Raw genomic sequence first — 12,869 nt, forward strand, 5'->3', positions numbered from 1 at the left:
TAATAGTCAAAACCCTCTGATCCAAATAATTATGCATAGGTAGTGTTCCTTCTTAGTTTCAATGAACGTTGTAACTGAGGCTGACCAATACATTTGCTGTGAAATCAACTGCCTTTTGATATTAATTTGTGTCACAATATTACAATTCACTTGGAACACAATAGACATTGAGCTTTGATGAAGCGTGGCAATTATATATTTGGCTTATGACAGTGTCCTGTGCTGCCTTAATCTATAACGTTTTTTTGTGTTTTTTTTTTACAGCACAGCTACATTCAAATGTTAGCCTGCTGACCAAACACACCACAGTCTTTGTAGCGTTGCCTGCCACCAGTTTGAAAGTGTGTGACCACAACGTATTACTTAAAGGAAATGTTTGTAGCTTCATCTCACTGGCTTCTTGAAAGTAGAATTTATTATGATCGTTTAATTATAATAGTGAATATGAGTGTTCATTCAAATGTCATAACTCCATGCATGATTTTGAACCTCCAGAGTCTCTTTTGGTTTTTGAGAGACTATCACTGGTATCCATTGTGTTAAAGCCCTTAACTCCATAGCTACATTAAGCATAATATAACACTTATATTAAGCCTATAGGTTTAATAATGTATACATTAGTCAATGACTGCATTAAGCAGTGTGCATGTTATCAAATGCTTTATTACACTGAACAAAAATCTAAACGCAACATGCAGCTATTTCAACGATTTTACTGAGTTACAGTTTTTATAAGGAAATCAGTCAATTGAAATTAATTCATTAGGCCCTAATCTATGGATTTCACATGACTTGGCAGGGGCGCAGCCATGGGTGGGCCTAGCTCCCAAGTGGGTGGGCCTATGCCCTCCCTGGCCCAGTCATATGGAGGTCCGAGGCTGGCGTGGTTACACTTCTTCTGCGTTTGTGAGGCCGGTTGGACGCATTGCCAAATTCTCTAAAATGACGTTGGAGGCAGCTTATGGTAGAGAAATTAACATTCAATTCTCTGGGAACAGCTTTGGTGGACATTCCTGCAGTCAGCATGCCAATTGCACGCTCCCTCAAAACTTGACACATCTGTGGCATTGTGTTGTGTGTCAAAAATGTACATTTTAGTGTGATCTTTTATTGTCCCCAGCACAAGGTGCACATGTGTAATGATCATGCTGTTTAATAATCAACTTCTTGATATGTCACACCTGTCATGTGGATGGATTCTCTTGGCAAAGGAGAAATGCTCACTAAGATGGATGTAAACAAATGTGTGATCAAAATTTGAGAGAAATAAGCTTTTTGTGTGTATGAGAGAGAATGTGAGGAATCGAGGAAAGATGAATAAGAAAAAGGCTTTGTATGGTCTGTCCTTGAGGGAGGAGATAAGAGGCTCTGTGTTGGCCTTTGAACTACAAAGCATCAATGACAAATTTCTCTGACCGCTAATTGACAATTCTGCTTTGAAGAACCAACAGTTCTTTTAGCTATTTATGGGCCTGCTTTGAGTCCATGTATGTGTGATCTGTGATGTGGTCCTTATTGCTTAGATCCAATGTCACACCCTTTTCTGTATCCTGTTGCTTTGTCCTCCATTCTATTTGCATGCCAAGCCTTTAATAAGCCCAGCAGCTGCCCTTTCTTCAATTTGAATCCTAATGATCACTTTCAAAGGAAAGCGGCCCTATCTCAAGTGTAGGAAGAGCCTGTCTAAGAAGAGCCTGTTGTCTGGCTCCCACTTCAGATGCCTTTCCCCGGCACTGGCCAAGATCACCTCCAAGTTGTGTCTGGATTTCTACAAGGACAGGGAGAGAAATGTATCTGAAGGAATAAGGTAAGAGTCCAGGCTATGACTACTGGTCTGGTCAGTTGTCTCATGCTTTGGGTCGATAGAGCAGAGAAAATGACAATAATACATGCAATAGTTTTTCTTTTTCCTTAAAAGTCACACGATTGGGTACATTTTTTTTGAGCTAGCAAAGAGAGGGTCGATAGCAGTTCAGTTTAAAGGCAATAACTTAAAATGCATTTAACCAGTTCCTTGTGGAGTTTCTTGAATATTGTGTAGTTGCTTGATAAATTAGACTAGGTTTCTTGTCCTGAAATGCTTTCAAAGGTTATCAGTTATATGTGGAGGGCAAGTATTTGTGGTGCAGTTGTTAAAATAATGGAAAACTCACTAAGTCAGGAGACGGAAATTATGAATCATGACTAATCTGTGATATTGATTCTAATCATTTTCTTAAATAAATAGTACTGTGGATGTTTTAGCACAGTTGGCAAATACACAAGGCTACATAACGACAAAAAAGATTTGAGTACAAACAAAAACAAAAAGCAATGTAAAAATGTCTAAATAGTGTATTCAACACTGATGCGGCAGTTATTGTTGACAAGTTTTATTTTATTCAAGCCAGCCCTACATCCTTTCAGTAGCAATGGTGATATCCCTGTTGGAGGAGGATTCATATCAGAGGGGCTCTCATCTGGTTTTGACAGGGGCTCTCCAGTCTCACAAAATGTCTCTGTTAGAAGTCCTATGTTTGCTTTATATCTTTGTTAGCTTTTGCCCTCAACTGTAGTGCACACTGCTTTAATTCACTTAAAAAGCCTTCAGAAAATTGTCTTTATGATCAGATATGACACTTTACAACTTTGAGGGAGTTGAGTCAATGTCTTTGTATTGTATTTGTTCATGTTTTCTCTACTTTCTTGCAGATTATTCTTGTGTTAACGCAACACCCTTTTAGCTGGATGACTGTAATACACCATGCATTGGCAAGTGCACATGGTTACACCAATATAAGAGGTTGCTTTGGGAAACATTTTTATTAGAATCTGGATTCCTTCCTAGCAAACTCTTTGCAGTTCATCAATGTAAACAGTGTTAAAAGTGACGATATTTTCCCAACTGCCTTCCCAGCATCACAGTATTGAAAAACCTGGACAAAATCATCGGATTATTAATAAATTCTTAGTTAACTAACAAAAACAAAAGGTTTAATAAAAAGACAATTAAAAACAACTAAATATGCATAACATTTTCAAAACGTACAGGAGCCATTAAGTTAAGCTTCCAGCGGATCTGGGGCATCATCCAACTGGGTGCTACACATTAGTAGTGTAGAGGAGTAGTTAGCCAGCTAGCTATGGAGTCCATAAGGAGAGGCTGAGGACAATGAGGTGTGCTAAATGTTCCGGACCTGACTCTGACTGACTCTGATATGACCACTGACTTCCCTCGCTGTAACCAAGAGGCTCCCCCCTCCCACCACCGTTTGGATCGTTCTACTTCCATTCTTGCATCAACACCCTGACTTTTACATTTTCTTGAATCACATTTTATTAATTGAAATGTGGTTCATTGTATGTATTACTGCAATTTAGCTTTTAGCTGCCATAATACACATGAAATTAAATAAACCATCATCATCATACATTAATTATGAGGCTGGTTCTAGTCAAACCCACCAATGCAACACGTCGGCTTGATTCAACAGGAGACGCTTGCAATGACCGAGACCCCGATCACTGCAACTCAAGAGGGCAGTCCCTACCAGACAAAGCCCCTGAGGTCATGCAGGATTGCTACTCTGGAACTGCCCTCCACCACCAAACGTTAGTACCAGAGCAGAGCACTAACTGCATGTCCCCTTCCACTTCTCTGCCACTGGCTACTCCGAATGGAGTCGCTCCACCAAGGAAATCTCCACCATTAAAAACTACACTTTCACATCTGAGCAATCAAGATCTCCTCCGCTTTTGTAGCCAGGTGGGTGGTACTCTTGAACTGCAGTGCGGAAGCCCACTCATGGCCGAGTGGCATGGGACCACGGTGGAACGTCCTGATGACGACTGTGGCTCTGTTTGCTATTCTCCTAGTACAAAACATGGTTCAGGGGTGGCAGGTTTCCAGCCACGATCAAAGCAGGGCTTCCTGAAGGACTACCTCTCCACATTTTCTAAGAAGGGAACTCCTCCTTCTCTGCAGTATACTCACTCCTATCCTCAGAACACCCTGGCCTCATCGTCATCCCAGTTTTTCAGGCAGAAACCAAATCAAGCGGATCCTTCAACAGAGCCCATCGATCACCAGCAGGACAATTTCAAATCCCGATGCAGAGGAAAAGACTGGCTGAAGGAGTATAGTCAATGGCAGCAGACCCATAATCATTTCAAGCTTAAAGAGCATAATCTACCACCAGTATTGACTACTGAAAAACCAGAACCTTCACTCAATATACCTATGAATGGCAATGAGTTAAGTGAAGTTAGGCAGCTCTTGGTTTTGTCTCAACCTCAGAACCAGCAGCAACCTCCCATAGAAACGCAACACCAATGGATGTTAAGGAATGGTTTACCTAGCTGCTGTGCGAATGAGGGTGGAGTACATTGTGGGAGCCAACAACATTCCTTACACCAGCATCTACATCAAGACTCTGAATGGGAGCATTGTTGTGACCATTTTAGCACCCTAAAATGCCATCAGTTTTCTCTTTACCCATCCAGCAGCAGCAGCCCACGAGTGAGGAATTCATCCGTGGCTACTAGCAACAAAAGCAGTGTTCACTCCTCTTCCAGTTGCCATCGGTGGCCTGAGAACCATAATCTAGTGGGGAAAAGGCAACGACAAAGAGAGCAGCAGGTACATCCTCATACCAAAAAGGTTGGCTATGTTGGATCGATGCCTTCCCTGTCCAAGAGCAGTAGCCCACTCCTTCCTGACACAGTTGTGACCAGCGCTAAATACAGTGGGGATGTTGGGAGACCCCTGAGCAGCCTTGGAGCTTCGCCACCAAACCTTTCAGAGCTGGACTCAGAGAGACAAGAGCCCCATCAGACACTCCAAAGGTCTGTCTTGGAGGAGGTGTTCTCGAAAGGCTTCAGCGAGAACAACAGTAAGGCCAACAGCGAAGGAGGAAGAGACACGCCACAGAAGAGGACCAAGGACATTGGCTATAGATTAAGCCAACGTAGGGCACTCTTTGGAAAGCGCAAACAGTTGAGCGACTATGCCTTGATCTTTGGGATGCTTGGGATCGTCATCATGGTGATGGAGACGGAATTGTCCTGGGGGGTTTACACGAAGGTAAGAAATGTTTCTATTGTAGTGGATTGACCTCAAATAATGTAAGCTAGCATTGGTAAGACAAGACTGATTCAAAAGATATCTTAATTGTCTGTCTTCTCTGCAGGAATCCTCATACTCATTCTCTCTGAAATGCCTTATCAGCCTCTCAACTGCTATATTGCTCGGACTAATCGTGATGTACCATGCACGGGAAATACAGGTGATATGCATCCCCATCTCTACAATAATACTATAGTTTTCCCCCTTGCTCTTATTTCCCCATTGAATAAATCCCCTTGTTCGCCCTACTCTCCTTTCACCTACACACACAGCTCTTCATGGTGGATAATGCAGCTGATGACTGGAGGATTGCCATGACGTATGAGCGGATCTTCCTAGTTCTGCTGGAGCTGCTGGTCTGTGCTATCCACCCCATCCCGGGCCAGTATGTCTTCACCTGGACGGCCCGGCTGGCCTTCACCTACATGCCCTCAGTAACTGATGCCGACGTGGACATCGTCCTCTCCATCCCCATGTTCCTCAGGCTCTACCTGATCAGTCGCGTCATGCTGCTGCACAGCAAGCTCTTCACAGACGCCTCGTCGCGCAGCATCGGCGCAATCAACAAGATCAACTTCAACACGCGCTTCGTCATGAAGACTCTCATGACCATCTGCCCCGGCACCGTGCTGCTGGTCTTCAGTGTCTCCTGTTGGATCATTGCGTCATGGACAGTGCGTGTCTGTGAGAGGTACAGGCCCCGCCCCCATCGTGCATCATTCGTACCCAGTACATTTCACACCGAAGAAGATTCGTATTTGAGATCATGAGAGATTACAGCCTTAAGTTTGATTATGGCTCTACTTTGCCTCTCTGCTTGATATAGTTCATACATTTCTTTTATGTTTAATTATATAAGATGTTAATACACTGTAGGAAAAACCCACTGAGCACAGACATCAATTCAATGTCTAGTTTGGATTGACATTTGGTTGTTATCAATTAAGCAGGAATTCATCATGAAATCAACAACAAAAAACTTCACCCGGTCATTGGATTTCGGTTAAAGTTGGTTGGAAAAAATACAAAATTCCATTACATCAGTGACTTTTTGCAAGTCCAATCAGTTTTCCATGTTTATTTTACGTCATCACACAGAGTTTTTTTGGGGGGGGGAAATGAGATGGAAGCAACATTGATTCAACCAGTTTTTGCCCAGTATTACAACAGGTATGTTTCTTGTTCCTCCAGATATCATGACACACAGGAAGTGACCAGTAACTTCCTTGGGGCCATGTGGCTCATCTCTGTCACCTTTCTCTCCATTGGTTATGGAGACATGGTCCCTCACACTTACTGTGGAAAGGGTGTGTGTCTGCTGACTGGAATCATGGTATGTTTCCAACACATTCCCCATTGACAAGTGCCAAAAGAGATTCATGATGAGATTTGACATTCATGATGAGCTAGCTCTAGGGCAGGGTTATTTTAATTTTATTTTTATTGTTGGACAAAAGACTAAAAACACCATCAATTGACTTTCATTTTGGAAGTCTGTTCCAAAGTAATCCAAATCAAATAAAAAAAATGTCATATACACGTGTTTAGCTCCAACAGTGCAGTAATATCTAAAAATACACACAATCTAAAGTAAAGGAATGGAATTACGAATATATCAATATTTGGACGAGCAATGTCAGAGCGGCATAGACTAAGATACAGTAGAGTAGGATACAGTATACATATGAGATGAGTAATGCAAAATATGTAAACATTGTTAAAGTGGCGAGTGTTCCATTATTACAGTGGCCAGTGATTTCAAGTCTATGCATATAGGCCAGCAGCCTCTAATGTGCTAGTGATGGCAATTTAACAGTCTGAGATAGAAGCTGTTTTTCAGTCTCTCGGTCCCAGCTTTGATGCACCTGTACTGACCTCGCCTGGTTGTTGTCCTTGATGATCTTTTTGGCCTTCCTATGACATCGGGTGCTGTAGGTGTCCTGGAGGGCAGGTAGCTTGCCCCCGGTGATGCATTGGGCGGACCGCATCACCCTCTGGAGAGCCCTGCGGTTGTGGGTGATGCAGCCCGACAGGATGCTCTCAATTTTGCATCTGTAAAAGTTTGTGAGGGTTTTAGGTGCCAAAACAAATTTCTTCAGTCTCCTGCGGTTGAAGAGCCGCTGTTGCACCTTCTTCACCACACTGTCTGTGTGGGTGGACCATTTCAGTTTGTCAGTGTTGTGGTGTGTTTCCACCTTCTCCACTGCTGTCCCATCAATATAGATAGGGGGGGGGGGGGGGGGGGGTGCTCCCTCTGCTATTTCCTGAAGTCCACGATCAGCTCCTTAGTTTTGTTAACTAAAAGAAATGTAAAAATAAATATTTTGTCAGACCCATGGTATACGGTCTGATATACCATGGCTGTCAGCTAATCTGCTTTCAGGGCTCAAACCACCCAGTTTATGATATTAAATAAATCATATATAACGACTCTTGAAAGTATTAGTGCCTGTGTCTTTCTCTCCAGGGGGCCGGCTGCACTGCCCTGGTGGTTGCTGTAGTTGCCAGGAAGTCAGAGTTGACTAGAGCTGAGAAGCACGTTCACAACTTCATGATGGACTCTCAGCTCTACAAACGAGTAAGTGGACATTAGAGGTCTTCATGGCTATAAAAAGTTGTGCCTGAACTGAACCCGTGGATTATTTTATTTGAGTAATTTTACCCCCTTTTTCTCCCCAATTTCATGATATCCAATTGCGATCTTGTCTCATCGCTGCAACTCCTCAATGGGCTCGACAAGATCGTCATGCAAAACATGACCCGCCAAGCCACGCTTCTTAACACCCGCTCGCTTAACCCAGAAGCCAGCTGCACCAATGTGTCGGAGGAAACACTGTTCAACTGATGACCGAAGTCAGATTGCAGGCGCCCGGCCCGCCACAAGAAGTCGCTAGAGCGCGATGAGCCAAGTAAAGCACCCCCGGCCAAACCCTCCCTTAACCCGGACAGCGCTGGGCCAATTGTGCATCGCCCTATGGGACTCCCAGTCATGGCCGGTTGTGACACAGCCTGGGATCGAACCCCAGACTGTAGTGACGCGGCAACACTGCGATGCAGTGTCTTAGACCACTGCGCCACTCGGGAGGCGGACCCGTGGATTTACTACCCAAACCTGATACATACCTGATATTTTTTTTTAAATAAATAGACATTATAAAAAAAGATAATGCCCCCAATCAGCAACCCAATAAGCAAAATGTTGTTGAAAAGGTGTATTTGTCTGATGTTGAAAGCATGTTTATTTTCAGTTCTAAGGGCAAGTTTAAAGGCCCAGTGCAGTCAACAATATGATTTTCCTGTGTTTTATATATATTTTCACACTATGAGGTTGGAATAATACTGGGAAATTGTGAAAATGATAATGCCCTTTTAGTGTAAGAGCTGTTTGAAAAGAACGCCTGAGATTTCAGTCTGTTTTGGTCTAAATATATAATAATAATCATTCTATTAAATTTAAGTTACTATCCACGTTATTTAGTCATCCATTAACCCATAGGGAAGCCCCACTCAGTTGCCTACTTCAAAATGGTGAAAGTCCTCAATGGCACTGCCCATGCTAACAGGTTTTTGGGCATTAGAGTCTATCTATCTCTATGAGCAAGACAGACTCCACTGCTAGGGCAGTCCATTGTGACAGTCTGCCATGTCAGCCAGTCTGTCACATCTCTGTTTTCTGGAATGTTCCCAAAGGTGAAAAACACAGCTGCCAATGTACTCAGGGAGACATGGCTGATCTACAAACACACGAAATTAGTCAAGAAGATCGATCACGCCAGGGTACGCAAACATCAGCGGAAATTCCTGCAAGCCATTCACCAGTAAGTAGTGTGCCTTTTCAAACCGTTGTTAAATAAAGATTAGTTTATTTGTGTGTATCGGTGTATGTTACCCTAAGTTAACCCTTTCCTTTTCCCTCCATAACTCTCTCCCTCTCCCACTTCATCTAGATTGCGCAGAGTCAAAATGGAACAGAGGAAACTCATCGACCAGGCTAATACACTTGTGGATCTAGCCAAGGTGACTAAGCACCTTCATCATCTCTAATTGATAGATTTTTTTCTAAACACTGATTATGAAAGTTTGACACCGTTTTTGCTCCACAGACTCAGAACATGATGTACGACCTGGTGTCTGATCTGCAGCGGCGCAGCAAGGAGCTGGATAGGAGGATCGGTAGTCTGGACGACAAACTGGACTCCATCCTAGTCAGTCTGCAGACCCTGCCCAGCCTGGTCTCCCAGGCCGTCACACAACAGCACAGGGACTTTCTGGATGGCTTGGCCCCCCGTGTTCAGACATCCTCGAAGGGCTCCGAGGACAATTGGGTTCCCGCCAGGTGCAAACGGTTCCCCGACACTGCACCACAGACCATACCTTACAGCTGACAGCCTGCCAGTGCCATCTCCACTGTTGTGACCTCAAATTATGCATTTATTTAATATTGTATTTGATACTAGCCAGGGACATTCTAGCCTCTGTATGAATTTGAGACTGGTTAGATCTCTCCAGCACCATCCCGCAGTTGTTTACCAAAACAAGTAACAGGGTGGCCGATTTAAAGGTTTTCAGAATCCCAAATTCCTGGCTGTGTACCTTGGTCATTCTTGAATTGCGGTGGAATTTGGGCATGGCATTTCGGAAAACAATTTACTTAATTTTAGGTTATTTTTTATTTTAAATTTATTTGGGTGTCATTGGTGTTATATCTTTTGTAACACCAATGACACCAAATGATCAGTGGAAATCTCAAACATAGGCTATGTCATACTAAAGTGTGATTAGCTAATAATTGTCTTTAACCCCCTAAAGTCTAATTAGTATAGTAAAAACATCCCAATAAAAAAATCTGTCCGTTTAAGCTAGAGATATGTTTTTGCATTGGATGCGGCTCAATCCACCGCATCCGCCTATGTGGCAATTCCGCATCTGCGGTGAAAGGTGACAGCTAGGGCGGTGTTTGTCAGACCATGAGACGTCCCAAAAATTGGTCTTCTCACAAAATCTGTGTTCTCCGTTTTTCCTCTACAAGCGTCTTGGGACTTGTCTGAAGTCGATATACAGCCGTTCTGCCAACTTCTGTCTGTAGCGTCCAAACAGTTTGGGCTACACACTTATATGACTCCTCTGTGGAAACAAACACATTTTGCTCTAGGACACCCACAGGCCTCACAAGACTTGTCTGAAGATCCCCCGGTACCAGTTGAAATAATGAATGGAAGTAGTGTTTGTACACACCTACTCATTCAAGGGTTTTTCTTTATTTTTACTATTTTCTACATTGTTGAATAATAGTGAAAACATCAAAACTATGAAATAACATATGGAATCATGTAAACAAATCAAAACATATTTTATATTCTTCAAAGTAGCCACCTTTTGCCTTGATGACAGCTTTATTCTTTCAACTAGCTTCACCTGGAATGCTTTTCCAACAGTCGGAGTTCCCACATATACTCAGCACTTGTTGGCTGCTTTTCCTTCACACCGCAGTGCAAATAATCTCAATTGGGTTTAGGTCAGGTGATTGTGGAGGCCAGGTCATCTGAAGCAGCACTCCATCACTCTCCTTCTTGGTCAAATAGCCCTTATACAGGCTGGAGGTGTGTTGGGTCATTGTCCTGTTGAAAAACAAATAAAAACCCTGGAATGAGTAGGTGTGTCCAAACTTGACTGGTGCTATATATATATATATATGGAGACTGTTTACTGCCAAAAATAAGGGGTTAAATATGTGTTCCCTGATCTTATATCTCAGATATAGGACAGACACTTCAGATCAAACTTCCTTTATATATTTTTTGGGACTGTTGTTTCATGTAGTGAATCTGTTATTCAACGTGTCTGTATGGGCTTATAGCAGTAAGCCCAAATAAAACATTTGACAAAATATTTTTTATACTTCAAGGGGTCTTAAAATTCCAAATTAAAAAAGCTAAATGATTCTTGGTATGACCTTCTTAAAACAATACCGCCTCCCCCGGCCTAGATTTATGGGTTAAGGCCAGGATTCAATCAGATTAGTGGTAACAGTGTTAGCATAGCTTTTCATTGCCTTTGTTTAGATGATACCGGTGGTGTAACTGCGTCAGAGACGGTAAAGAAAGCGAGACACCCCACTCCCTCATTTTTTCAGGTCGGGTCGCCACTATGGTCTACCTATTATCCCCGGGAAGGGGGTGCCAGGGCCGGCGTTATGGGCGGGCCTTAGGGGGCCTGCCCTACCTTGTTGCCCATACAAATAAAATATTGATAAGAGCCGAGACGCACGCCGACAGAAAGACACATCTCAGTTAAAGCATCTGAGCGAGTAAAACAGCGCCCCTCTGTCTCAGTATGTGTAGACCATGTATCTGATGCTGCCTAGACCAAAAGAGTATGGCATGTCATTCGCTCAGATACTTTCTCCAGCGATATACTGTAGTTTTGGCAGAGAGGAAGAGAAGAAGGGAGAGGGCTAACTCTCGTCAAAATCTGTCCAGAATAAGCCCAATGCATTTATATGGGAATAAAATGCAGCCCTAAACTTGTCACCTGCCTTCCCGCCTTTAGGACAAAGACTCCCATTGTTAGGGCAGACATGAGCATCTCGTCATTACATATAGATCTCTGGATTAAGCCTCTTGCAAATTGGAAAGGAAAGTTGGCCGGGATTCAATCCAATCACGTTTTGTCTCCAAAAGGCAATGTTAACGCAGCATGCCTTCTCAATCAGAAATTAACTGTGTCAACAAAGCGTGATTGGATTGAATCCCGGCCTAAAGTTGAAGTGTTACAGATTCCACGATAGAAATGTAAAGGTAATTTCCAATTAAGCCGACATATGCAGCATTTACCGTGAATGCTGTCTCCACTAAAGCGGGAACATTGAAATTTAAATTTCAGTCACCGATGATGCAGATTGAATAGAGCCCTACATTTCTGCTCTGTTTTTATGGGATTTTTGACTACATAATGTAGCCTACTGTTCTCAGGAACTAGGCTAAAATGAATAATATTGATAACATTTAAATATTTTTAGCTCCTGATATCTTAAATTATTCACTTTTTATTACTAAATCAGACAATATAGCACCAGGGAATTTATGGAAATGTATATTAATACCATAATCCCGCTTGTTTTATCAATGTTAAATCCATGCGAGATATGGTTCTGGGTGCCAACATTATCGTGTGCAACATGCTATGCTGAAAAGAGGTTCCCAACTTTGGCCTCCACCCCGACAGTTTTGTCTGTATGCGTAGCAATTGCCAAAATGGATCTGGGACAATGGCTTGAACAGGCACCTCGACAAGTTCATCATATAGTACCTATAGAGAAAGGTGCTTTAGACTGTACAAAAATATAAATGCAACAATTTCAAAGATTTTTCTGATGAAACAGTGTTGCTTCCGTCCCTCTCCTCGCCCCAACATGGGCTCGAACCAGGGTCCCTCTGAACACAACTGCCTACCACTAAGCATCGTTACCTATCGCTCCACAAAATCCTCAGCCCTTGCAGAGCAAGGGAAACAACTACTTCAAGGTCTTGGAGCGAGTGGCATCACAGATTGACCCGCTAACTAGCTAGCCATTTCACAGCGGTTACACCGAGTTACACAGTTAAGAAGGAAATAAATTCATTAGGCACTAATCTATGGATTTCACGACTGGGAATACAGATATGCATCTGTTGGTCACAATGTTTTATTTTTTAAGTAGGGGCATGGGTCAGAAAACCAGTCAGTCTGGTGTGACCACCAGGCTGTTGATTGTGACCTCTTCAAT

General features: G+C 42.9%; 2 protein-coding genes across 2 annotated transcripts in view; one reads left to right on the forward strand and one right to left on the reverse strand.

The window, feature by feature from the left end:
• Positions 1-1,062: 1,062 nt before the first annotated feature.
• On the forward strand, positions 1,063-10,755 carry kcnn1b (potassium intermediate/small conductance calcium-activated channel, subfamily N, member 1b). Its single transcript, XM_071342736.1, has 8 exons — positions 1,063-5,062; positions 5,169-5,264; positions 5,377-5,795; positions 6,296-6,437; positions 7,572-7,682; positions 8,795-8,922; positions 9,052-9,121; positions 9,208-10,755. Exons 1-8 carry the CDS (start codon positions 3,419-3,421, stop codon positions 9,487-9,489), a joined length of 2,892 nt encoding a protein of 963 aa, XP_071198837.1. The 5' UTR covers positions 1,063-3,418; the 3' UTR covers positions 9,490-10,755.
• The window catches only part of LOC139539623 (polyamine-transporting ATPase 13A3-like), a 70,582-nt gene continuing 68,234 nt past the window's right edge, over positions 10,522-12,869 (reverse strand). Inside the window, exon 30 of the mRNA XM_071342735.1 lies at positions 10,522-10,722. Coding sequence (XP_071198836.1) covers positions 10,690-10,722 — 33 coding nt within the window. The 3' untranslated portion in view covers positions 10,522-10,689. The remainder of the gene's footprint in view (positions 10,723-12,869) is intronic.

This window comes from Salvelinus alpinus, chromosome 15, assembly GCF_045679555.1.
Source record: "Salvelinus alpinus chromosome 15, SLU_Salpinus.1, whole genome shotgun sequence".
NCBI classification, from domain to species: domain Eukaryota; kingdom Metazoa; phylum Chordata; class Actinopteri; order Salmoniformes; family Salmonidae; genus Salvelinus; species Salvelinus alpinus.